This window comes from Psittacula echo, assembly GCF_963264785.1.
Source record: "Psittacula echo genome assembly, chromosome: 1".
Lineage (NCBI taxonomy): Eukaryota > Metazoa > Chordata > Aves > Psittaciformes > Psittacidae > Psittacula > Psittacula echo.
The window spans coordinates 16,913,751-16,937,835 of record NC_137735.1 but is presented as its reverse complement, the minus strand read 5'-3'; the positions used below and the strand labels follow the sequence as shown (position 1 = coordinate 16,937,835).

Genomic DNA, 24,085 nt, shown 5'->3' with positions numbered 1-24,085 from the left:
AAGCCTATTTATTTTGATAAATTTCATATTTGACTCTTTGGAGATGTATTAAGGCTTTTTGGTGAGGAGTTTGGCTGTACCAGGTTTGGATGGTGACTCTTGACTCTTCATCTCTGTACAGGGCTATGTGAGATTAGAATCTTTCTTATAGGCCCTTGTTGACTTTCTTCTTGGTTTGGGGATTTTTGTGTGGGTAGGTATGTAAAGGGTCCTGCTTGCTTGCTCCCTTGAGCAAGAGAATTGAATGGAAACAGGGTTGAATAGATCACTGTTTCTGTTCTGCCTGCTTGATGGTAAGGGTGGTAACTAAAGCAGACTGGAATGTGCAGTAAGCATATTATATATTATATAATATATTATATATGATATATTAGTAGTTAGGTATGCCTCTCTCTGTGTTCTCAAAATCAAGAATGAAATGGAAAAAACACTGTGACTCCCAAGTAGCTTTGAGAATGTTATATCTTATGTAGTGTTCCTGACTCTGGTTACACCTTCAGTCATAATGCAAATCTGTGGGCATGGATTAATCTGGAAATAAATACCTGAGATGTGTTAGTATTAGATTATCCACCTGCTACAACTATAATATATAGTCACTTGCAGGCCAAGTGATGCAAATTTTCCAGATTAGAACATCTACCAAAATATTTGTACCAGAAAATGTCATTATTTGAAAAGCCATAACAGGTTGGATAAATAATTTTCTGCCAAAACAAAAGCAAACCCTCTACAAGGTAGTAATTTCCTCAGGTAAACTGTGTGCCTTTAAACTTTCTGACAAATGGGAATACACATTTTATCCCTCCAGGTGTTCCCCTTCTGTGTTGTTCAGTTCTTTTTGGCAAATGCTGTCTGCTTTAAAATGTTATGTACAGGATAATTTCTATGCATGCAGGTGGTATATTCCACTCAAAGGTATCAAAGAAATCGAAACACTGATGACATGAAGTAATTATTCTTCACATTTTGCAGAGGGAAAAAGTAAGTCATCCCGTTATTTTTCTTGAAGTCACACATTCAGGATGGAAAAACAGGAATGAAACCTGTGTTTCCTAACTCCTAGTCCTCTCACATAATCATGGAAAATGCAAGGAGTGGTGGGAAATTACTGTCCCTATAAACACAAATAAATAATATAAAAAGTATGTATCATGCCATGTTACGTTCACAACAGCATGGTAAGTATGAACAGATATACTAAGAAATGTTTTGGTGTATCTTAATGTCTAACTGCTCCCAAAAAGGAGGAAATGCTTCCTCTAAAGAGAAATTTTGCATTTTTCTTGGTACTCTAGAAGCTACTTTCTGAACCAATGACTTGGCAGTATTGCCAGGGAAGGGGAGTGATTTCAACTTTTATAATATTTTACTTCTATGAATTTATGAATATTCACAGCCAAGAAACCACCATTTACTGTGAACATTATGTTTCACTGAGGGCATGCTTCCAGCTGGGAACCTTTGCGATGGCTCAGCCCAGAGCTTCCGCCTCAAAGGTTAGGCAATGTGCTGTTACTAATCCAGTTCTAACCTGGATACAATTTCAGATCTAAAAATAGCTTCCTTGGCTGCATAAGGCACATATTTGGTTGGGCTGACATAGCTAGAGCACTATGCAGAGTAGACAGAATCATGATAATTTCATCTCTCTGGAGATGCACTTCAAAATGGCAGTATTTCTGTATTAATGAGATTTTTCTGAATAAAGAAATCAGATTCACACCTATTTGGTCCTTTGGAAGGAAGGATATATGAGATACTGTGTGGGTCGACTGCTAATTCACTAGAGTCATCCAGTTCCTTGCTTTTGCACTACAGGATCTCTTCAACATGTGCTAAAAGGGCTATTCTGGAATTAGAAGGTACATAAATTGGAATCACAGCCATCACCTTCTCATGATACATCTTTGAACAAGGCTAGCACAGCAATGTCCAGAGCCTTCGTGGATATTGGAGGTACCACCAAATAGCAGCAGTAGAGGTGTGCCTACTGTCCCTCTGGTTAGGAATTGCCATAAGTTTAGGAAGACAGTTAACTATGAACTTAACTGGAGTAACTGTGAAATAAGCCTAAAGACAACAGTAAAATATAATTTGATTATTTTATTGTTACTTCTCATACCACATTACCCTTTTGGTGCAATAGCATCCTAGTAAAAGTAAAACCTTGTAGCATTTGGGTGCCTTATTTTGACACAACAAATTCTCAATTGTGGTGCCTCTTCTATAATACATCAAAAGGCAGTTTAAGTCTTTTATGTAAATTCATCCCCTAGCAAAGCATTGAAAAACTGTGCTTGCAAGCACAAGTGAATTAAAATAATCAAAGCAGAAGTCAAAATGGGGAACCAACTGTGATGGCATGCACAGCCTTATACTTGCCCAGTATTTTCACCCATGGGCTAGCAATGTCTGAGAAGTTACTACTTCAAAAGAATCGAGATATCCTTCCCAATAGAAGGACAGTAAGTATGGTTAGAAAAGAATGAATCTTGAAAGACTTTTGAAATAATTTAAAACTTATCTGTCATCTTTTAGTAATAGTTGTTCATTTTTTCTTTACTTGGAAGACAGTGGGAGGCAAAACCAGCTGTCATAAGAAAGGGCAAGTGCAAACATAACCCTGAAATTTGAAAAGAACTCAGCAGAAACTAGAAAAATACTGTTGCCTTAAGTTTATACTGTGAATAAGCATTAGCTGCATCTTTAATACCCTTTTATGCAGTTCTGGTGGATAAAAGTGAATAAGTAATAGTATTAGAGGTACAGTTTTTTCAAAAGGTTTTGTTTTGCAGCAGGAGGACACTATAAAACATAAAAGTACACAGTGTTGCTGGTTTGTTAATAATAAAAGGAGGCAAATAGCTTCTGGACTGCTGTGAGTTCATTTATAATATTCATTGGCTTAATTGTTGCTTTACCAGTTTAAATAAATTCAGGGTAGAACTATCTAATCTGAAGTAATGAAACACAATAAAATGCCTGGGCACTGCAAAGTATTCCAGAAAAGGATTTGCACCGTGGATTTGAAAGCCCTTTTAGTTGAAATACAGGGGAAGAAACCTGATGGGATGGAAATGTTTGTTTCTTAAACACTAATAAGTTAGAAGTGGCAAAGTCCATGAGAGTGTTTCTATGCTTGTTATATTTGTGTAGGGGTTTTTTCTCTAAATCAGTGAAAAATGTATTTAGAAATACTTTCCATCTCATTTCTCACTAAATTCTGTTCTCTGTTGCTACCAATTTACTACTTAGTCTATTTCTATTTAGTATGATCTTATGTTTCATGTTAGCAGTGCTTTGAACCAATAATTGTCTATGAAGAGAGTCTTGAAGGTTAACAATGTTATGACCACAGCTGAAGTTTATACAGAGCTGTTTTCATCTTTACTGCCTAGATGTGTATTTAATTTGCAAAAGAAATAATCCAAGTGACGTTTTTCCTGTTTCCTTTTTTCTCTGTTAGAAAATATACAGCCCACTCTTCTGGCACATGTTTTTTACTCACTGGCTTACTTGCAAGAAACCCAGAAAAAAAATGCATGCTTGGGTATAGTAATGCCAATGCATATTACGTCAGCTGATACATGGGACTGTACAGCATTAAGTGTTCTACATCAAAAGTTAGTTTTATAAGGAACTGCAGTACCTAAAAGCTTTCTTTATATAGGAAAATGTTGGCTTGAGTTTGATAGGTGTTAAGACAAAGTAAATGTTTTTACCTGTACCCAGAAGGCAAAGTGCCCCTTTGGTTAGATCATATAGTTTACAACTTATTTTTCAAAGAAAGAATAAAAATTGCAGCAGCTCTGGAAACAAAGATATTGGCAAGCGGCTCTGGCATTTGCCTGGTTTTGGAGTGTATCCAGACTGCAAATAGATTCCATCATATGGAGAAATTAAAGACAAATAATTTTTTTCATCAAGAATAATATTTAGCAATTATTCTTCACTAGTTTTGTCAGACAGCTTTCTTTGCGTTTAATTGGATGATGCAATGAAAGAAGCCAAGAAATGACTGGATGATTAGTTAACATAGTTTGGGGCAGCTAAAGCTAGGTCCTTTTTCAAATCTGCTAGCTCAAATTAGTTGGATAACATCAGTGAAATTTGAATGTACCATGTTGGTTTGGAATTGCTGAAGAAGTGGTGAAACTAATCTTTCATTTTCTGGCCCAGTAAAAAACTTGGTTCACAGAAAACTAGGTGAAGGAATGTTTGTTTTCTTCTTATCTGTCAACCTAACATTCCCAGGATGTGTGGGAGACCTGGGCTTGGCTTGTTTGTTTTTAACTTCTGTCAGATTTCTCGCCATTTAAAGAGTCCCCTTGACACTGGGCTATAGGATAAAATAGGGTGAGCTACAGTGTGTCCCTGTTGCCACTTCTTCACTTGTATATTAAGTTATCATTGAACAATCTAGGCTTTCATCACTTGAATAAATGTCCTGGTTACCTTCATATGCACATGCATGTACTCTTGCTCTCTTGGATTGTCCGTGCCTCCATGCTTCCTTTCTCTCTCTGTCACACACAAAGCAGAACCGCTGCTGCCATCTTGTCTTCCCCTGTGTGCTGTGAATAAAGCCATTTGTCTCCTTGCAAATGATAAAGTAATTTAAGTTTTAAAAATGTTGAATTCCATCTGGAGGAAATATTTGCTTTTTTTTTTTATTTTGATGTGCATATTCAAAACTGTTTCCTTTGGATTATTTGACTAGAAGTTTGATCAATTGCTGGGTTTGGCCACCGAACAGGAGGAAGTCAATTGCACAAGCTGGTAGCTTTACTGAAGAGTTTTTTATCAAGCATCTCTGCTTGCAGATTTCTGTCATGTCTAAATTACAAATACTGCTGTAGATCTCAGATGTGAAACATCTGTGATAAAACCGAGGAACTTTGAAGTTCAAGCACAGCACACTAGCCCATTTAGTAAAGGAAATCCTTGTTAATTATAATAGTAGCACAGCCCTTTGTGAGCAAACCATTGGAAGGGGATTAGAGGGAAACTGGAGTACAAGATCAGTGATGACTACCAGCAACTGACTGGAGAAAAGGAACCTGACTTGTGGATTTGAAGGACAAACTATTTAAAAGGAAAGAACACAGTATACTGATTTGTGTATAGGAACAGCAATTCTGTAGCCAGAAACCTACTTAAAAATGGAAAAGTAGCCTTCTTATAGCTTTCTTGCTAGATGCTTACAGAGATACAGAAAACAGATTTAGAAGGAGTTATGTAGTTCTCATTATACCTGTGTGTGTTAAAGTAACAGCTTTTGAGTAATCTCCACAGCACATGAAGTTCATGAACGTTCGTGTTTCACATGAATAGTGCTTACACAGAAACAAATCATCTTCATCTGATATTCTGTGAACACAGACCTTTTACCCAAAATTATGGACAACTAAGAGATAGAACAAGTTTTTACAATGTTTTCAGGCCCTTATTTAGTTGCTCTGTAGAAAAAACAATCAAAATAGGATAAATTGATCAAGTAGAAATAATTCTTTCTAAGATGTGTCTCCAAGAAAAGGTTCATATTAATTTTTCTTCTTTAATATTAAGATTTATTACTGGGACATAAAGGCTTGTATAAATTCTAGAGAGAAGGGAGCAGGTGCCAAGAAGTAGTAAAAGCGGAAATTGGGACTAGAAGTGAAGACAAGCCGAGGTACAATGTAGTTGAAGGTTGTGGTTATAAAGCCGAAGTAAACAATGTCCTTTGTCTGAAAGGAGTTGGAATTCTGGGAACTGACACAAGCTCTGTGGGTTGCAGCATTTGTAGCCTACGGAGCACAGTTCTGTGCTGGGAACCTATAAGAGTAGTAGAGGCTCAGAAAGTACTTGAATAAAGGCTGCAATCCATCTGGAAATTGAAAAGGTCCTCAGGAGAAAGAAAAGATGCATCCTTTGGAGGAGAGGAGTCGGCATGCTTAACCAGTGTGAGGAAGAGCTAGCTGGAGTATATTTAGCCAATATCTGAAAGGATTCCTAGGATTTCGAGAGATCTGGTATGGCTCATTAGTATCTCCCTTTCAACAGTGCAATGCTAGCTGTGGCCATGAAGTTAATGAGAAGTAAGGGCTTTACACATCATGCCTCCTTTCCTTTTACATCACACAAAATAAGGTGCTATGAGAATGAAATGTGGAAGGATATAGACGACCTACTTAGTAAATCTTCAGTTTTTGTGGTGCTGCATCAAAAGGTATACGTGTGCAGTTGATGTTACAAGCAAGTATTTAGACAGCTAAAGCTACAGTGCTTCCTCAGCTAACAGTCTGTGTACAGCATGCATGGAAAAAATATCAAGGCAACACTGAACAGAAAAAGAACATGTATTAGTGTAGAGGTAAGAATATGATGTAGTCAAAGGTCGTAATCTCTATCGTAGTCAATTTGCAGATGTGTGAAACATCATTTGCATCACTTAAAGTCACATGAAATTAAGAATACAAACTTATTCCTTTCATAGTTCCTCTAAGGCTGAAAAGTACAAGTATATAAAAAATCTGAAACAGACCATCCTCTTTCACATGTTCCCCAAAAAAAAAGGCAAGAGACATAAAGATTTTGCAGGAGGCATGGCAGAGCAAAAAATGTGACTTGGAAGTCAGATACTGCAGCAAAAACACTCACTGGCCTTATGGTATGAATGCTCCTTTTGTGCAGAAGGCAGTTGTTCAGAGTTTTGCAGCTATGATCTTTGGAATGGCAAATTTAAGAGGAAGGGCAAATACATTTTTTTTTGCTGGAAGTTGAGATAAGTTTACTAAATAGAAAAGAGAACAGACTCCTCCTTCCTTCCCCACCAAAACAAAGGTATTTTTATAAACAGGTATTTTTTGTTATTTTTGTGTCAGCCATTCTAGACATGTCTACTGTATTTAGTAAGTAAGCTAAGAGAGGGGAGAAAATAAACCAAGTCTGAAGCGCGATGTGCAGAATTCTTGTTTCCATTGGTTCTAATCTACTGCTTTATATAAATGGATTCTGCAGTGTTGCATCTCCAGTGTGACAATAAGCATAGCCATAGGCCTGCCTCCTGTTTTATGCTATAAGTACTGTGCAAGTTGAACTATGGATTGTATAGATGAGATGGAGATGATCTGAAAAGAAATAGTTTAAGAAAAATACTTGATGAGCAAGAGGCAGTATGTGCAAGAGGGATGTCAGTCTTCACTGACAGAAGTTCTCTTTGCATGAAACAAGCATCTTGCTATTTTTTCATAGAGCAACACATATGAACATATAGCAACACATTATATAAACATAGGGTACATGAAATGTGCTCAAAGTTACATGATTTCTCTTAATTGTGAATGCATCCATTGATCCTGTCTTACTGATTTACTTCTTCTGGAAGGTGGCTCAGCTGAAGCAGATATTAGATCAGCAAGCAAGTAATTTCAAGGAGTCACTACAGAAACATAGTCTACAGTCCAACAAGGAAAAAGAGAAGCTTTTGCAGGATCTTCAAAACATCATTAAAGAAAACCAGAATGTTAAACTGCAGCTGGAGGCATCACATCAGAAAGTCTTAAAAATGTTGGAGAAAAGCAAAAATCAGGAACTCAAGGTCAGTTTGCGTCATCCTACTCTAAACATAAAATCTTGTTTGTGAGCTAAACCATATTATTTACAGCCAATTGTCAAAACTCAGTTATCTCCAGCTATATTATTAATGGGTTGCAGTTGTTACACATAGTGAATAATTCTGTGATTTTGAAACCTTATGCTCTTCAGGTGTTTTGTTTCTTTTAATTTTAACTTCTGAACTTAGATCACAGTGTGAATGAAAGAATTTCATAAAATGATATAGCCTAATCTCTCTAGTTAGGCTGCAGTTAATACAAGCTCCTGTAGCTGTGCTCTTGCTTCAGAAATACGAGGAAATTCCTAAGTGTATTATTAACAGGACTCAGTCTTATTGTTTTTCATCCATTATTAATTTATACATAAATCCTTTAAAAGTATAATAGATACATATAATGATGTGTCTTGACTTACCTACCTTCAAGAAATAATTCTGTAAGTGGATAACCAACTCTTTTAAAGGTTCAGTTGGATTTATTTCAGTGACAAAATGTTAATGCAATATATTAAGATTCTAAACAATGTTGCAGTTTGAGGGGAAAAAAAGGCAACTTTAAAAATGTTAGTGTGATTTTGACATAGAGTTCAGATGTCTCTGTTGATATTGCACACCTTAGGAAAAACCTCTGCATAAAGCATGCATAGTAAAACCACCTCAAGTAGAATTTATATCTTCTTTATATATTCAGGATAAATTCCCAACTTAACAAAACCAAGCTGAAAGCAGTAAGTTGGTAAAAATGAAACTGAGGATAGGAGTTTGCTTTCAGAGCCACTACCGAGCAACTGTTCCATCATTTACAGTGTATCAGCAGCACTTCTAACAGCAGGGGCAAGAATGATACAAGGAAGGATCTGACGCTCTGTGATAAGTAATAACATACCGGTCAAATCTAGGAGGCTTTGTATGTTGAATAATAAAACATCTTTCTAATGTCAAATAGTGCAAAGATAAACAACTAATAGATAGTATGTGGATAATTTCTCTTGTACCTATAAAGTGTGATTTTTAAACTTTAGCACATTTTTAGCCTTGTGTTGAAGAAGTGTCATGTAAAGTGGTGATAAAAATAAAAGTTTTACAATGAAAGACCAGATTCATTCTGGCAATACAAGTAAAACAAGATGATAAATAGGCTCCAAATATTTTGTTTTTGGGGATGCTTTTGCTTACAGGAGGCGGAAGAACGTTTGAAAAAGGAATTTAATGAGACTTTCAAGAGCCAACATCAGTCTCATAGGCTGGAAATACAAACCTTGGAAGAGAAGGCAAAGAAAGAATTACATGATGAACTCGAGGAGATACAGAAGCAGCAAACTGTGTTGCTAGGTATAATGTCTCATGTCATGCACAGCTCTTACTGTTTGATTATACACTGAGAAGCACTGACTTTTCTCCCATTCATTTTCTTTCCCGTCTTCTGGGAACTCAGGTGTTTGTGATTCTCCTTTTTCATACCCTGCAATTTCAGCAATAAAAACTTAATAGCCTTTGTTAACCTGGCTCTCAACTGTCAGCAACAGGATGTTGCTGAGAGAGTAGTATGGTGTACAACGTTTCAAGTATGCACTATCAGGTATGTTAAGTTGTAATACTGCAGTTAGAGGACATGATTTTACTCTTTTTTCTATGATGTGAAGATTTATTATACATGGTTCAAGTCTGTTCTGTTGAATTCAGCAATGGATATTAGTTGGTCTGTACATATTGTTCAGTCAGCATAGAAAGTTCCCTAAACTGTTCAGAACTAATCAGAACACTGCACTAGAAGTACCTATAATATCTCCAGGTTTAAGCTCAGGTTATTAAATCTCACATATAAAAGGGGGTTTTAATTAAAGACAGAATAATTTGAAAGTACTTTAATTTTTAAATTTTATTTTAAATTAAATTTTAGATTTGTTTAATTTAACTTTTAAAAACTGATTATCTTGTTATTTGGAGCTTTGTTGCCAATAATTCAAATTTGCTAGAAAGATGTGTTGCTCTCTGAAGTTTATATGTTCAATAGATAAATTCTGTTCCTCAAGAAAAATTGCAAGGAGACAATAGAGAGAGAGAACTTGTACTTGATCCATTCCAAAACTTGTACTGGATATACACAAAGGTTGTAGTATATGACAGTTCTGCTTACATAAGTATTGTACTTCTTTAACACAATCAGAGCTCTCCTCAGTCTGCCTTATGGCCTTTTCTAAAGCACCAATGGACTTAACAGGGAAGCTCAAGGGTGCTCCAGTAAAATTCAAGGTCAGAAGAAGCCAGTTATAATGATTTAGTCTGTAAAACAACTACCACAGAATCACCTCTGATTCTGATGTTGAATCACTGCTGTGGTAGCTCCATATCATCTTACTATAGCTTACCTGAATGACCTCTCTAGTAATAGAAGGCCATCATACTTAATGGTGAAGGAGTTGAGGAACAAAGCAAAATGTAATGTATTAATGTTTCCATCTACATTGTCTGTATCTACCTTCCCCATCCAGCTGGCCTCGGACTGCCTGAATGATTGTTGTCTGATTGTTACCAGGATCTCTAAGGATGGAACTCTCTGAGCAACAGACATTGTGCACTAACCTCAGGAAACAAATAGAAGAACTCCAAATGGAACTGAGGAGTGTGAGGACACTGAAGAAGCAACAGGCAAGAATTCAGTTCCTACTTCATTGCCATGTTGCGTTTTGCGAAAGCAGTAGTATCAAATTTCTCTCTTCAGAGATAATAAAAGTGTACAGAGTCTTTTACAGAAATTGAATGGTTTTCCTTCCCTTATGTCCCACTTCAAAATTGTTTACCAGCTTTTCCCTATGGCCAGGCTTTTTTCCAGTTTAAAGATCAGAATCTACAACACAAGTAAATGTTACATATAATGTTACAGTAAAATTTTATATTTAGTAAAATATGTTCAAGAAGTTTTGATCATATATTTTGTCTTGTACATAGAACTGAAAACTCAGTTCACAAAAATTCAGTGCACACAATTCCAGCGAGATCGTCATGTTAAATAATTAGAGGCTGTGAATAACAAAATTTGGCCTTTTTCTCAGGAAGGAAGTAGCCAGAGCCAGATCAGATCTCTCCATGAGGAACTGGAAAAATGTCAGAGTGAAATTTCTGAACTCAAGAATGAGAATTTACTTTTGAAGAGCACAATGGAGCTACTCAGTGCTGAGTTGAAGTCCCAGAAGAAAGAAGCTGCACAGGTCCAGGATAGTGGGAAACAGCACAGAAGGTTTGCCTTAAACTCACATTTTACAGTGCTATCTAGAGATTAAATAATGATGCCAGTGTCAGAGGTGTTCTAAATGTGATGAGTGTCAGAATCCTTTCTGAAGTGCTAATTATAGAGGTTAGGAATTTTGTAAAAGCAGTTCATTTCACACTTCTCTCCAGCCATAATAAAAGCATTGGAACTAATTGTTTATTATGTATCACAGAGAAATACATCCAGTGTAGCCCGCAAGTGTGACCTGGGAAAATCTGTGTAATGTCAGCCATTGAAAGGCACTGGAAGACATAAACAAATCCCAAATTCACCCAAGAGCTACTAAAAAAATATGTCAGTCTCTGAGAATCAAGATCAATTTTTTTATATGTACACTTTGTACCTGAAACCAATGGGTAGTTAACTCTAGAGGGGACACTTGAGAATGCCATCTGTAGTCTGTAAGACTTAGCTTTGGGGGAGTAAGGGCAGAGATAACAGACTGACAGTGCCTCTGGACTTGTGAAAGCCTGAAGCTGTAATATGGCGTCAGGGCACAGGGAGATGAAGCTGACTTGTAGTCTTTACTGTCTTGTAGAACGTGGAGTGTGTCCTCCTAATGTAGCCACAGGCTCAGAGCATGTGTTGCATAGTGCAGTAATAGCAGTCTTCCCTACTTAAAAAGTGCAGGACATACTTTTTATCCAGGGGACAAGACTGGATTCACTGTCCAGTGCATTTGTATGGCTGCTGGATCCTTTGGAATTTCTTTATTATCATACTTAACACATTCTCTTTGCAGAGAGATTAAGATATCTGGTAAATGGCTATCTTTTAGTTCATTTCTTCAGTGGTATAGAATGTATGCCAATAACTACTCAAGCTGTATATGTAAAAGTATTTCTGAAGAGTATAGAGTATACCCTTAAAGGAATCTTTAAAATGATGTCCTATATAGTCGAAAGAAAAGCACTCAAGGGATTGAGTGTCTCTTGGCAGACTGTCAGAGTGGTCAGAGTAATTCTGTTGCTGTCTACCAGTCAGCAGATATTTAAAGAATGAGAAAGACATGAGAAAGAATTTTCTTTTTCCTTTGGACTCTTTGGAGAGTTACTTGAAAGTGACTTTCATTTCAAGCTTTTGAAGCAAGATCAACAGAAAGGATTGCAAACCAGAGAGTTTCATCAGTGCCCTCCAGCTACCTTAAAGGAATTTAGAGCTTCTGTTCATGAAGAGAAGAATTATTCACATGTCAGCGATGAGGTCTAAAAGGCCTCAAATGCTAAAGCTGCTGGGCTGGAGGATAATCTTAACAGGGGATAAATGGTGTAGCTCTACTACAGTAAGCATTTGGGAAGAAAGCATTAATGGAAATTATATAAGTTGAAATCCTTCAAATAACAGGAGGCAGAACCCAAGAGCTGGAATGGGCCTAGGCATCTGGTGCAGGCTAAAATTAACCCATGGAAGACCTGTAGTATTAACTTGCAGCTCTTGTTTTGCTTTTGCAGGACCAATAATTTTTGTAGAATAGTTAAATTGGTGAGTGCATATAAATTACAGCCTTTTACTCTTACTTTAACAAACAGTGACCTTGTCTCATGCTAATTGTTTCTGTTCTGAAAGCTGAGAGTGGCTTGTTATTTGCATGTGCCAAATTTTTAGAATCAGTTATTTAAAATTACTATTCCTACAGTTCCTGAGTAAGTGAAACCAGTAATCTGATGAAGTTGTCCTTCCCATTTCCATTCTCTTAAATTGTGTGACTTTCACCTCCAGTACAGAAACCTTTTACAAGAATTAGTATGTGAGCAGACAAAGGGTTTTTTTATGAGAAAAGAGGACAAGTCCCAGAACGGCTATTCTGAAGCAAAGCTTTTATTCTGCTCCTGAAGATGTATTTCAAGGATTCTGCTCCCATTTATTCTTACTCTTCTGCTTCTTATTTTGTGCCAAGTGCTAAATCAATCACTTTGATGGCTGTGCCCTAATTTCAAAAGCAGAAACCTTTCACGGGCCTTTTGGCCTTTCCTGAAGCATGAAAGGGGCTTAGAAATACATGAAAAAAAAAAAGGTAAACTGAATATCTTTTCTGAAAAATACAGCAGTTAACCTGCTGAGTCTGACATCTCTGTTTCAATCATTGAGTAACAGAACATGGGCTTTTCATTAAGACAATGAAAAAGTTTCTCCAAGGTTTAACAGAACACTAGCAAACGGAAGGCAGCAAGTTAAAAATAACCCTCCAATACTGATTTTAGAGTCAGTAGGAGAAAGCAATGTTATAGCTAGGTTTAAAAAAATGTGAGGCATTTTTTAATTTTCAGTTGATGGTGTTAGTTATATAAGCAATATCTTTCAAAATATATTGTTAGAACATTTCTTCCCTTCCCTTTAAAAATATATAATATTTTTAGGATGGTGGTAGGTAATATTAAATGTTTCTGGTGCCACAATGTGATGAAACACAGCATCAGACCTTCAGGTTAAAATCCCAGTGGTTTCAGAATAATTTTGCTTAATACAAGTGAGTTCCTATGATACTTCACTGTCATGTTTGACCATTAAGACTGGTGTACAAATGAACCATAGAGAGCATATCAATAGCATCATTGTACAGACTAGACCCCCAATTTCCTGAAGGCTGAAGGTCAAATACTTCTCCAAATAAATTTCCTCTTCCTCAATGTTAATGTGGTTCTGCTTCAGATTGCAACTGAAGTGTCAAGGTCAAATCAGTAAGCTGAAACGTAGAGCTGCACCCAGCTAACTACCCTCTGTAGTCAATAAAAGACCTCAAAACTGCATGCTTTGATGAGTGATAATAAACTAGTATTGAAAATGTGAGAATTTAAACATATTTTAATACCAATAAAAGGCTACTCGTAGAAGACCTCAATATCAAGCATAAAAAAGAACTGGACATACTGAAACAAGATCACCGGAAGGAAATTGAAAGCATATTATCTGATTTCAGCAGCGCTCAGGCACATCTCCAAGCAAAGATTTTCTCCTTAGAAACTGAGTAAGTCATTTAAATAAAATCTGGCTCATACTGGTAAAGAGTTCTGTTTGAAATTATTATACTCAGAATGTATATTTTTGTTATTACTCATAGGTAGAATATTATAAGCACTGAAATAGAAGTGTATAGGTATTTCCTTTGCAAGCACAAAAAGATCCAAATATATTGTGATAAACTCTGGATATTGTTTAATGTAAAGCAGTATACATAAAGTTTTACAGTGCTAAATTAAAGCCTGCACTTAGCATCTTGCAATTTCATGAAGTATAAAATCATCTTTGTCACAGATGATACCAGAGGCCTTGATCCATGACCTTGTACTTAATTTTGTTCATCAGAGCAGCATCCTTGTAGTTAAGCTCTTGCTCATTCTTACTCCCCTGCAAATTTCCCAGGACAGCCCCCAAAAGCTCATGTAAATAAATGCACTTTGCAACCCCCTGTGAAGTTAAGTAGTCCTATAGTGCTTCAGGAGAGGTGTGCAGGAGAGGCCACTCAGAAATAATCCCTGTTATTATAATACATATATTAATTATGTATCTATCCCTTGTCCTTTTCTCTTATCACAAGTGTACAGCATAAGTCCAGAACAGAGACCTATGCATTTAAGCAGGTTGCAAAACATTTAGATGTGATTTATCTTTTTATCTGAACTCTGAGATATACTAACTAAAGAGTGTAAGACACTAACTAAGAGTATAAGACATCTCAAAAATGTTCATCTTCAAAAAAAACCCGCTAGATGGTTGTCTGTATTCGGTAATACACTGCAGTACGGCAGGTGAATTTCACGAACTTGGCTGATGAAATAGTGATTTGTTTTCCCATGGATCCATCAAATGTGTTTCTACACTATGTCTAAGAAGGCATAAGTTCTAGCTTGATTCTTTTCCACTGATGAAGGCATTTATAGAGCTGAACTCACTACAGGTTTTGGCTTAGAAAGCTCATTAACGCAGCACGTATATCTAAGCCTCTCTTTTAGCGAAGGTATAGGAATTGAGTATTTATGAAGCCTTTATCAAATATGGTTGGAATTAGCCTGTCGATTCTGAAGTTGTTGGGTCAGAAAGGAGGACAGATGAACACAGACATGCATAGATACTGCTGCACAGATTTGTTTCTTTAAGAAACTAGACCAGCAATGGGATGTGCAAGCTTGTTAGTATTTTACACTAGGGGCTGGACTTCAAACCCTCAGAGGTGTTGTGGGTTAATTCTGGTGGCAGTTTATTTTAGAGCTCCATAACATTCTTAAGTATAATCCATGTTCAGGCACCCATTTTTTAACGATGCTGTTTTATCAGAAAAGCCTAACTATGTCCCTGTGTTTTAGGCTTGAAATTTAGAGCAGAGTACAGCTCGGGTATCTCTTGAACCTGGTCTGAGGAAGTTTTTTCTGGCCTGCGTTTTCTTTGGTACAGACTTAAAGAATTAGAAGAAAAGACAAGAAAGTGGGAGTCCAGATCAGAAGATGCACACCTTATAAGCTGTCTGCAAGACAAATTAAGTGAGAAAGAAGAGATTATTAAGCAGTTGGCAGTAAGAATTCCTTTTATATGTACATACATATTTTGCAATCTGTTGGAAGGCTCTCTTCAGTGTGTCACTCATTGCTTCAGACTCATACTTTCTGTTCTGGAATATTTTGACAAATGCATGTTTCCATTTCAACTTCCAACAAATGGATGTTTCCATACATATAACTTCCTCTCTTCTCAGGAAGGAACAAAATGTCAGCGTTCACATTTAGCCAACAATGAATCTTACAGGAATCGATCATTTTCTTTCAACCCTAATACAGGATACTCAACTCCTTCCATGAAGGTAAGATGGGCAATGCAATTAAAATTGCAAATCATGTTTTATTGTTACACAAATCCTACAGATAATCAGGATAATAAAGGTCCTATTAATTTTTTATAGTACTGTTATTCAATAGAATTCCAGTAAGCCAGCCTACAGTCAGGTTCTGAGTATAACATAAACTCAGGAGGAGTATATATGCACAAAGTGTTTAAGCAAATATAAAACACTAGAACTCCAAGGCCATCAGTCTTCTGCTGGGATAAGCACAGCCATTGCTTGGAGCTTTGGGAGCTGCTTGCAGCTTTGGGAGTTGCTATTTTGGATATTGCATGCATCAAAGAAAATTATTAATTGTGTTTTGGCTGCCCAGGATTTGCACTTTGTCATTCCAGACCTTCTGTATGATACCATCTATAAGTAGTCATGGAAAGAAGGTAGGACAAGTTGGTGGAAAGCACCTAACTGAGCTCTGCAAAGCTATCTAAACCATCAAGTACATAAGTTTTCATTAGACTACTTAATTTGTGGACCCTCACAGCATGCTCTGAAAATTTATTTTAAATGCCTACAGAAAAAGACGGAAATATTCATTTTTGGGTGCTCCTCTCAAGGAATCTCGGAATGAGGTATTGTTGAGGTTTTATAGTATAAAGTGTAAAAAGGCCTGTGTGTGTAATGAAGCTTTCTGTCACAATACAAAACAGAAGAAGAAAACAATTGAGGTGCCCAGTCGTGTTGTCAGTGTGCCGAATTTATCTTCCTACGCAAAGAGCTTTTTGAGCTGTGACCTGAGATCAAAAAGAAGTGCTCCTCAAATAACAAAATCTACAAGCTTAGACCGGAGTCCTGGCTGCCTCAGGGTGGGCTTTCCATCAGCACAGTCCTCAGACAGCAGTGCTGCCACAAGGTATTTGTCCATTTTGCAGTGACTTGTAAGATGACAAATGAATATCCTGTATTCAGAATCTTATAGGCAATTCAAACATATTAGACATTTGGAAATAACGATGATCTAAGGTTCCCATCATGCAGTGAACTCCACGTGTTCAATTCTCTGCAGACAGACCCAGAACTTCACTGCAGATATAGGTTATAACCACTGCCCAGCAAAGCTTATGCTTGCAACGGCTTCTAGTACAGAAAAAGAGAGGAGCTGCATGTATTTAACCAAGAACATAGCTAATAGTGAGCATGGCTGTTTAAAATTTTCAGGCATGTATCAGTGGTTCTGTTAAGGACGTGTTTTCCTTCTTACTTTTGTTTCCTTGCTTTTACACTTGCAGATGTAGATGGCATATTTTTATTTTAGGAGATATTTGAATGAATCTAGGCTAATAATTTGGCAAAGGGTTTAGACATTTAAAAACGTATTAGCAGATACTTAACTAAAAGCCTCTTGGTTTGGTGGGTTTTCTCTGAAAAGCTTGAATTTTTCTTCAAATTTATGAGATGTTATTTAAACAATGTTCAGTGTTTTATAAACATAACCGAACTATCTCTTCAAGAAATAGTTAAAAATATATGTGGTTAACACTACAGGAAACCCTACCACTACACTTCAGGACAAAGCCAGCTTTCCCACCTCTTTCTTAGTGGAGATAGTTATCCTGTAAATTGTGTGCTAGAGAGTCCTTTCTTTGAAGGCAGATGGTGCTGATTGCTGCCAAAGACAATAACCTGAGATACAGGCTTGGATCCAGTTTGGCAATTCCTACATCTTAATGATAAAAGCATTCTGTGTCATGCCAGATGACTGCCAAGGCAAATCAGATTTGTATTTTAAAGGGGAACATACAGGGAGGTTACTTCCTTACTCTTAATGAATCCATCATAAGTGAAGTCGTATTTGTTTCTATAAACTAAGCAAAATTAATATAAATGTTAAAAAAGAATCCTGAATGCTGAAAAATGAGGGACTATGGAATAGGATTATCAAGGCCAACTAATATTCAATCTTTCAGTTACTAATAAAACTTCTGCCCAATATTTTTAATGCAGAACTTGTATTTCACATTTCCAAGCGTGAATTGCAGCTGCCAGCTTCTGAATTTCAAGACTTCCTATTCTAAAGCATCCTTTTTTTGTTTTTGTTTTTTTTTTTTGAGCTATCAAGAATTATATTCAAACATTTCTCCATAGCTGTTCAGCTCTGCTGCACGTTTTCCTTCATGTTACTACCAGTGATATTAGCCCAGTTACTTAGCTAGGAGAGATCCCAATAGAAATTGTAGCTGGCACCTTTTGGTCTCATCCGGTTCATGTGAGCACAGGTCTATTCATAGCATCCTGAGTTTTTCCAGGAAAAAAATATTAGATATTGGTAAGACTGTAAGTAAGTGATGCTAATGCTTATTTGTTTGCACAGGGCACATGGCAGTGAACTACCACAAACCAAAGATGACCAAAAACAAGACCCTCAGCATCAAGAATGGTTTACTAAATATTTTTCCTTTTAAAGCATACTTCTCAGAATTACTAGAAAAGCTGCTCCTGTTTTCTTTTAGGGAATAATGATCCAATACATGGTTTAGGAAAAACAGAAAAGTAATTTCCAAATAAATAATTAAGAACAACTGCACTCTTACAGCTAATTGCTATGGAGTTACAGGCATGGATTTCAGAAAAGTGTAGTTTTGTAACAACCATTGTGAAAAAAGAAGCAATAGGAAAATTGTGGATACTGTTACATGGACAGACTTCTAAGCAGGAGACTATACCACTCCATTGTTAGATTCAATATGCAGTTTTGTCTCTGATACGTCCTGTCAATATCGCTCCAGCTGAAAAAAGATCTTACTTCTCTAAGTGATTTCTGTAGATTTGTACATTTGCTTCATCAGCTGTTTAAAATAATTTCTGTATATAATAATGTCATTTTCCAAGTTTTTAATAGGTTTTTGTTACATTTATTTTAATCTGTACAGCATGTGGTATGCCTCCAAGAATAGCATGTTTATAGCAGGCTATAATATATTATTACAGAAATACTTTCAGGTTTGTTTAATACACTCTTTTGTATAGTCAGCATTGCAAAGTAATGTTCCTGTTGCACTTCAATACTTGTATTAGCCTGACAAATTAGGATAATATGTAAGTATGAACATTAAAACTTGCTTGTAAATCATCAATTTCTGCTTTGCAAGAGTGCTATGTTATGCTGAAATGTGAGACTGAAACACTCAAGAGTTCCAGATTTATGGGCACTGTGTACTTGTATATTTTGTCTCAATACTGTTCTTATGTCCATGTAAATGCAGAGCAGGTGAATGAGTACATGTGTCAGGTCATCCAGCTAACTCATTACCGGGAGGGAAGAAGAAATGAAGATATTAACCCTCTGGCAGGAAACTGTGCACACAGCAGGCTAGTGTTCATGATAGGACTGTTCATCCTCAACAGCTGTATAATTTGAATCCCCATTTCATTTCAGCTAGCAGGCCCCAGCTATGTAGCATTAAGACAAGGGGAAATGGGTTTAAACTAAAACAGGGGAAGCTCAGGTTAGATATAAGGAAGAAATTCTTTACTGTGAGGGTGATGAGGCACTGGAACAGGCTGCCCAAAGAAGCGGTAAATGCTCCATCCGTGGCAGTGTTCAAGGCCAGGCTGGACAGAGCTTTGGGTGACATGGTCTAGGGTGAGATGTCCCTGCCATGGCAGAGGGGTTGGAACTAGGTGATCTTAAGGTCCTTTTCAACCCAACCCAAACCAGTCTATGTGTAACAAATTTCACATGTGCAATAAGGGACACCTCCAGCCTAACCTCTTCTTACAGCAAACAGCCAGCAAGAAGTGAACCAGCAGATGTAAGCACTACAAAACACTCACTGCACTTCAGTGGTGGTGAAAAGGTGCCAGAAGGGCAGAATGCTTCTACCAATCCTAGACCAATGCTTTCATGCCAGTGTCTAGGATTTTTTCCCCAAGATGAACTGCTTGGTTTGGAAGGAGACTTTGGCATTAGATTTTTCAAAAAGACACTTTTTATACATGTAATCAAGAAGGGGATAGACGGGTATATAGTAACACCCAGGAGTACCGGGGTGTTTCTGAGGATCAGAAATGCATAGGGCTAAGTTTTTTGGTTAGAATTTTCATCCACTCTGCCCCAAATACTTTTAAAGCACACTGGAAAGCTCAGTGCACAATTACTAACTCTAATTTCCAGCGTTACAATAGTTACCTGTCCCCACCAAAAAAGCGAGCTTAGAAAGTGCCTTTTCTGGCTATGTGGAGGAATGAAGCTTGTTGCCTAGTAATAGAGTCAGAACTCTTTTGCTATTTCTATCTCCAAAAATGTGGTTTGGGCTACATTTTGGTTATTAAATAGTGCATCACAGTAACAGCCAATTCTGTAGACTGGACAGAACTGATGACCCAACAACCACAATGAGTGACCTTTATTTTGGGGGTAGGTATTGTGGACCATCTCTACACCAGCCTGACAAGACAGAACACCAGCAACATTTGGCCTGCACTACATACTCCCCCAGGGTGCATTTTGCAGTTCCATTTCATACTGTAAGAATCAAACTTATATATCCCAAAATCCCTTCATGACTTGAGCAAAAGTCCAGCAGAGATGGACAATCCATGTCAAAAGGTACACTCTTGATCTGACCTAGATACAGACAATCTTAAGGGTGCTTCTACAGTGGTACTTACAGATAATCACTGCATCACAAAACATTAAAATCTTCCAGCTGAACCAAACAGTAATCTGGGCAAGTCTTTTCAGCACACCAGCAAAGACGCAGTTAGGGGCTATCCTTTCTAGAAGGAACAGGATGCATTCTGGAAAAACACACTTCTGCCAGAAAGCACCCTGAATAGCAACTCTGCCTATTTTCCTTTGAAACAGAAAACCAATCCATACGTTTTTGGGAAAAAAAAAACCAAACAAAACGGTAATTTATTCCACTTAACTCTCTTAACTTTTTATATTTTTAGTACAAATTCCATTATACAAAAAGCATACAAAGTAAGAACACCACCACTGCTTTGCACTGTTGAAAATACTCAGATATGTAAGATCACGTTTGCTTCATTGGAGCAGGAATGTTGGCAGATGCTTGTTCTAGGTAAGCTAATGGACCCTGAGGCATTTCTGCAGGCTTTTTGTGCTGTACACTAATATCTTCCAGGACCTGCTGCCAGTGTCGCAGTTTACCCAAATGCTTCTGAATTAACGCTTCTTTCCTCTGCAATTCATTTCTTAATTCTGAAACATCCTAGAAATGAAAAAATGCATGTTAGTAAATAGACGGTCTTCAGAAGAAAAACCACCTCACATAAAGAACATGTAATTGTTTTAGCTTGAGTTTTCAAGCTGATCTTACAGGGATTCTAACAATGAGAAGTGTCTAATGAAACAGAGGAAAAATGCTGTTCATGCACTAGTTCTGCTCCCCTTGGTCACATGTTTCAGAGATCATTACTCCCAGCAAAATTTAACTAACTGGTTTGTTTCTTCCCATGAAACCTGTCAGCCATGTTGCAACACCCCACAGTGCAGCAGGCATCTAGCTTCTTCAGGTTCATGGTGAGAGCCATATTAATGGTCTGGTTCTACAACTTAAGATACAGCATCATAGAATCATAGAATAGTTAGGACTGGAAATGACCTTAAGATCATCAAGTTCCAACCCCCCTGCCACGGGCAGGGACACCTCACACTAAACCATGCCACCCAAGGCCTCATCCAACCTGGACTTGAACACCGCCAGGGATGGAGCATTCACAACCTCCCTGGGCAACCCATTCCAGTGCCTCACCACCCTCACAGTAAAGAATTTCTTCCTTACATCCAATCTAAACTTCCCCTGTTTAAGTTTTAACCCGTTACCCCTTGTCCTGTCGCTACAGTCCCTAATGAATAGTCCCTTCCCAGCATCTCTATAGCCCCCCTTCAGATACTGGAAGGCTGCTATGAGGTCTCCACGCAGCCTTCTCTTCTCCAGGCTGAACAGCCCCAACTTTCTCAGCCTATCTTCATACGGGAGGTGCTCCAGTCCCCTGATCATCCTCATGGCCCTCCTCTGGACTTGTTCCAGCAGTTCCATGTCCTTTTTATGTTGAGGACACCAGAACTGCACACAATACTCCAAGTGAGGTCTCACGAGAGCAGAGTAGAGGGGCAGGATCACCTCCTTCAACCTGCTGGTCACGCTGCTTTTGATGCAGCCCAGGATACGGTTGGCTTTCTGGGCTGCGAGCGCACACTGAAGCCCGCTCATGTTCATTTTCTCATTGACCAACATCCCCAAGTCCTTCTCCACAGGGCTGCTCTGAATCTCTTCTTTGTCCAACCTTTAGCTGTGCCTGGGATTGCTCTGACCCAGGTGTAGGTCCTTGCACTTGGCATGGTTAAACTTCATAAGGTTGGCTTCAGCCCACCTCACAGGCGTGTCAAGGTCCCTCTGGATGGCATCCCTTCCCTCCAGAGTATCAACTGAACCACACAGCTTGGTGTCGTTGGCAAACTTGCTGAGGTTTCTCACACTGAGAAACCCAAAATTCAAGTGAACAAGGTGACTCACTGTACCGGTGCACAGCTTACCTGATCTAGCACAACACAGGTAATCAATTTAAACATACCTCTTTAATGACTTGCTCCGGTTTCTGGACTGATAGCTGCAGTCTTTTTTGTAGGAAAAAGCATTCAGTTTGTCTTGCAACATCTAGAAATTTCTGGATGCATTGATCAACACCTAAAATAAAGGAACAAAATAGAAAGATCAGATTCCAAGAAAACAACTATTAAACACTTTTCATAGTATTTTCTAGAAAGAAAATCTGAAGATTTACTAAAATGACATATTTCTAAACCCAGGATGTGCCTTAAATCTCTGTATAAAACACTGCTCTGCAAGCATTCAGAACTTCTCTCAAAAAAGGCAGCAAATTTTTCCAAGTTTTAGTACATTTTTGACAATGACAAAGAGTGATAAAATAATTTGTGAAACGTGGTAGAATAAAGAAATCATTTCAGCCTCAATGAAAGGTTCTCAAATATGGCACAGCTTGAGGCCATTTCTTCTTGTTCTATGACTTGTTACTTGAGAGAAGAGACCAACATCCACCTCACTCCATTCAGGTAACTGTGTAGAAAGAGAAAAGGTTGCCCCTGAGGCTCCTTCTCTCCAGAAAAGCCTCCGGTCCTTCAGCAGCTCCTCATCACACTTGTGCTCCAGGCCCTTCCCCAGCTTTGTTGCCCTTCCCCAGACTTGCTCCAGCACCTCAGTTTCTGTCTTGTCGTGAGGGGCCCAGAACTGAACACAGGATTCCAGGAGCGAGCAACCCAAAATTATGTCAGTCACCGTTCAAAAAAAGGTAACACCTGAGTTTTTAAACCTCTTCGGCCTCAAACGACAAGGCGCACACACAGACTCCCGGCAAAGCCCAAATGCACCTGCAAAGCTTTGTAAAAAGCCTTAGTCAGCCCCAGCCGTGCCCCTCGGTATTCCAGCCCCGCACAACTAAACTGTGGCGTATCCAGGGCTTCCGAGCAGCCAAGCGCAGCACCTCGGCACCGCCCGAAAGCCTCCGAGGATTAAGCCCAGCCCGACCGCTGGACACCCACAGCCCCGGGGCCTCACCGGTGCGGATCTCCTCCTGGTCCGTGCCGTTCACGTAGTCCTGGCTCACCAGCGAGGCGAAGCAGGCCTGCGGAAGGCGGAAACGCAGAAGTAAGTAGGAGAACAGCGCCCACCCGCGACCAACCCCAGCCCGGCCCACACACCTCGAAGGACGCTTCCAGCTCGTCCACCAGCGTGTTGTTGGGATTGCGCGGCCCCGTCGGAGGCGGGATGAGGCCTGCCGGGCCGGGCCCGCCGGGAGGTCCCGGGGGTGGCGGCGGCCCCGGAGGCTGGTTACTAAACATGCCGCTCAGCGAGCCCGCCATGGCTCAGCGCAGCCGCGCCTGCGCAGAGGGGCGGCAGCCACGGGCGGGTCCCGCCCCGCCGCAGCATCTAGAGCCGGTACCTCAGCGTGGAGCGCGTCACACAGCAAAGAGAAGCAGTGAAGTGCTTCGCAGCGGGACACTGCTTCTCCAGCCTCTGCCGGCCGCTCCTCCCAGACCCCAGCCCGGTAAGCACCCCTTCAGCACCTACTGCACACCAGCGTTTTACAACAGTTACCACCAAATTCTCAAGAACACATCTCTTCCCGTGCTAATTGCTAAGTGTTCTTCAACGTTTGAACTGATTCTGGGAGTACCATCCCTGCTTGGAGCCTCCCAGGCTCACACCAATAGAAGGGAAGCAGCAGAATGACAGAAATCATGCAAGATGAACACCAAATACTAACCTGCAATCATTAGCTTTTGTAAAACAATTACAATATACACTTGTGTTGGCACTTGCTTAAGACTCATTACATACTTTAGCCCTGAAGCCAGGATAGCCACACCAATTTCAACAGCCCACCATTTCTACCCCAA

At 38.8% G+C, this 24,085-nt stretch overlaps 2 protein-coding genes across 2 annotated transcripts in view; one reads left to right on the top strand and one right to left on the bottom strand.

Annotated features, from left to right (window-relative positions):
- Positions 1–18,153, top strand: part of FAM184B (family with sequence similarity 184 member B) — a gene marked incomplete at its 5' end in the record, with an annotated part of 40,373 nt that extends 22,220 nt beyond the window's left edge. The window contains 8 exons of the mRNA XM_080632465.1: positions 7,373–7,585; positions 8,779–8,932; positions 10,137–10,249; positions 10,654–10,838; positions 15,261–15,378; positions 15,559–15,663; positions 16,350–16,552; positions 18,011–18,153. Of these exons, the coding sequence (XP_080488591.1) occupies positions 7,373–7,585; positions 8,779–8,932; positions 10,137–10,249; positions 10,654–10,838; positions 15,261–15,378; positions 15,559–15,663; positions 16,350–16,552; positions 18,011–18,101 (1,182 nt within the window). The 3' untranslated portion in view covers positions 18,102–18,153. The remainder of the gene's footprint in view (positions 1–7,372; positions 7,586–8,778; positions 8,933–10,136; positions 10,250–10,653; positions 10,839–15,260; positions 15,379–15,558; positions 15,664–16,349; positions 16,553–18,010) is intronic.
- A 2,407-nt stretch (positions 18,154–20,560) lies between these two features.
- Positions 20,561–23,560, bottom strand: MED28 (mediator complex subunit 28). Its single transcript, XM_080624784.1, has 4 exons — positions 23,387–23,560; positions 23,244–23,310; positions 22,243–22,355; positions 20,561–20,876 (listed from the first exon to the last, which is right to left on the bottom strand). The coding sequence occupies exons 1-4, from the start codon at positions 23,546–23,548 to the stop codon at positions 20,679–20,681; spliced, it is 540 nt and encodes a 179-aa protein (XP_080480910.1). The 5' UTR covers positions 23,549–23,560; the 3' UTR covers positions 20,561–20,678.
- Positions 23,561–24,085: the final 525 nt, after the last annotated feature.

Excerpts from the sequence above, each read along its gene's own strand:
- MED28 (XM_080624784.1), bottom strand. The coding sequence starts at position 23,548 with ATGGCGGGCTCGCTGAGCGGCATGTTTAGTAACCAGCCTCCGGGGCCG. Across the intron at positions 23,311-23,386 it reads AGCTGGAAGCGTCCTTCGAG|GCCTGCTTCGCCTCGCTGGT; the intron begins GTGTGTGGGCCG and ends CGCCTTCCGCAG. Across the intron at positions 22,356-23,243 it reads CCAGGAGGAGATCCGCACCG|GTGTTGATCAATGCATCCAG; the intron begins GTGAGGCCCCGG and ends CCTTTATTTTAG.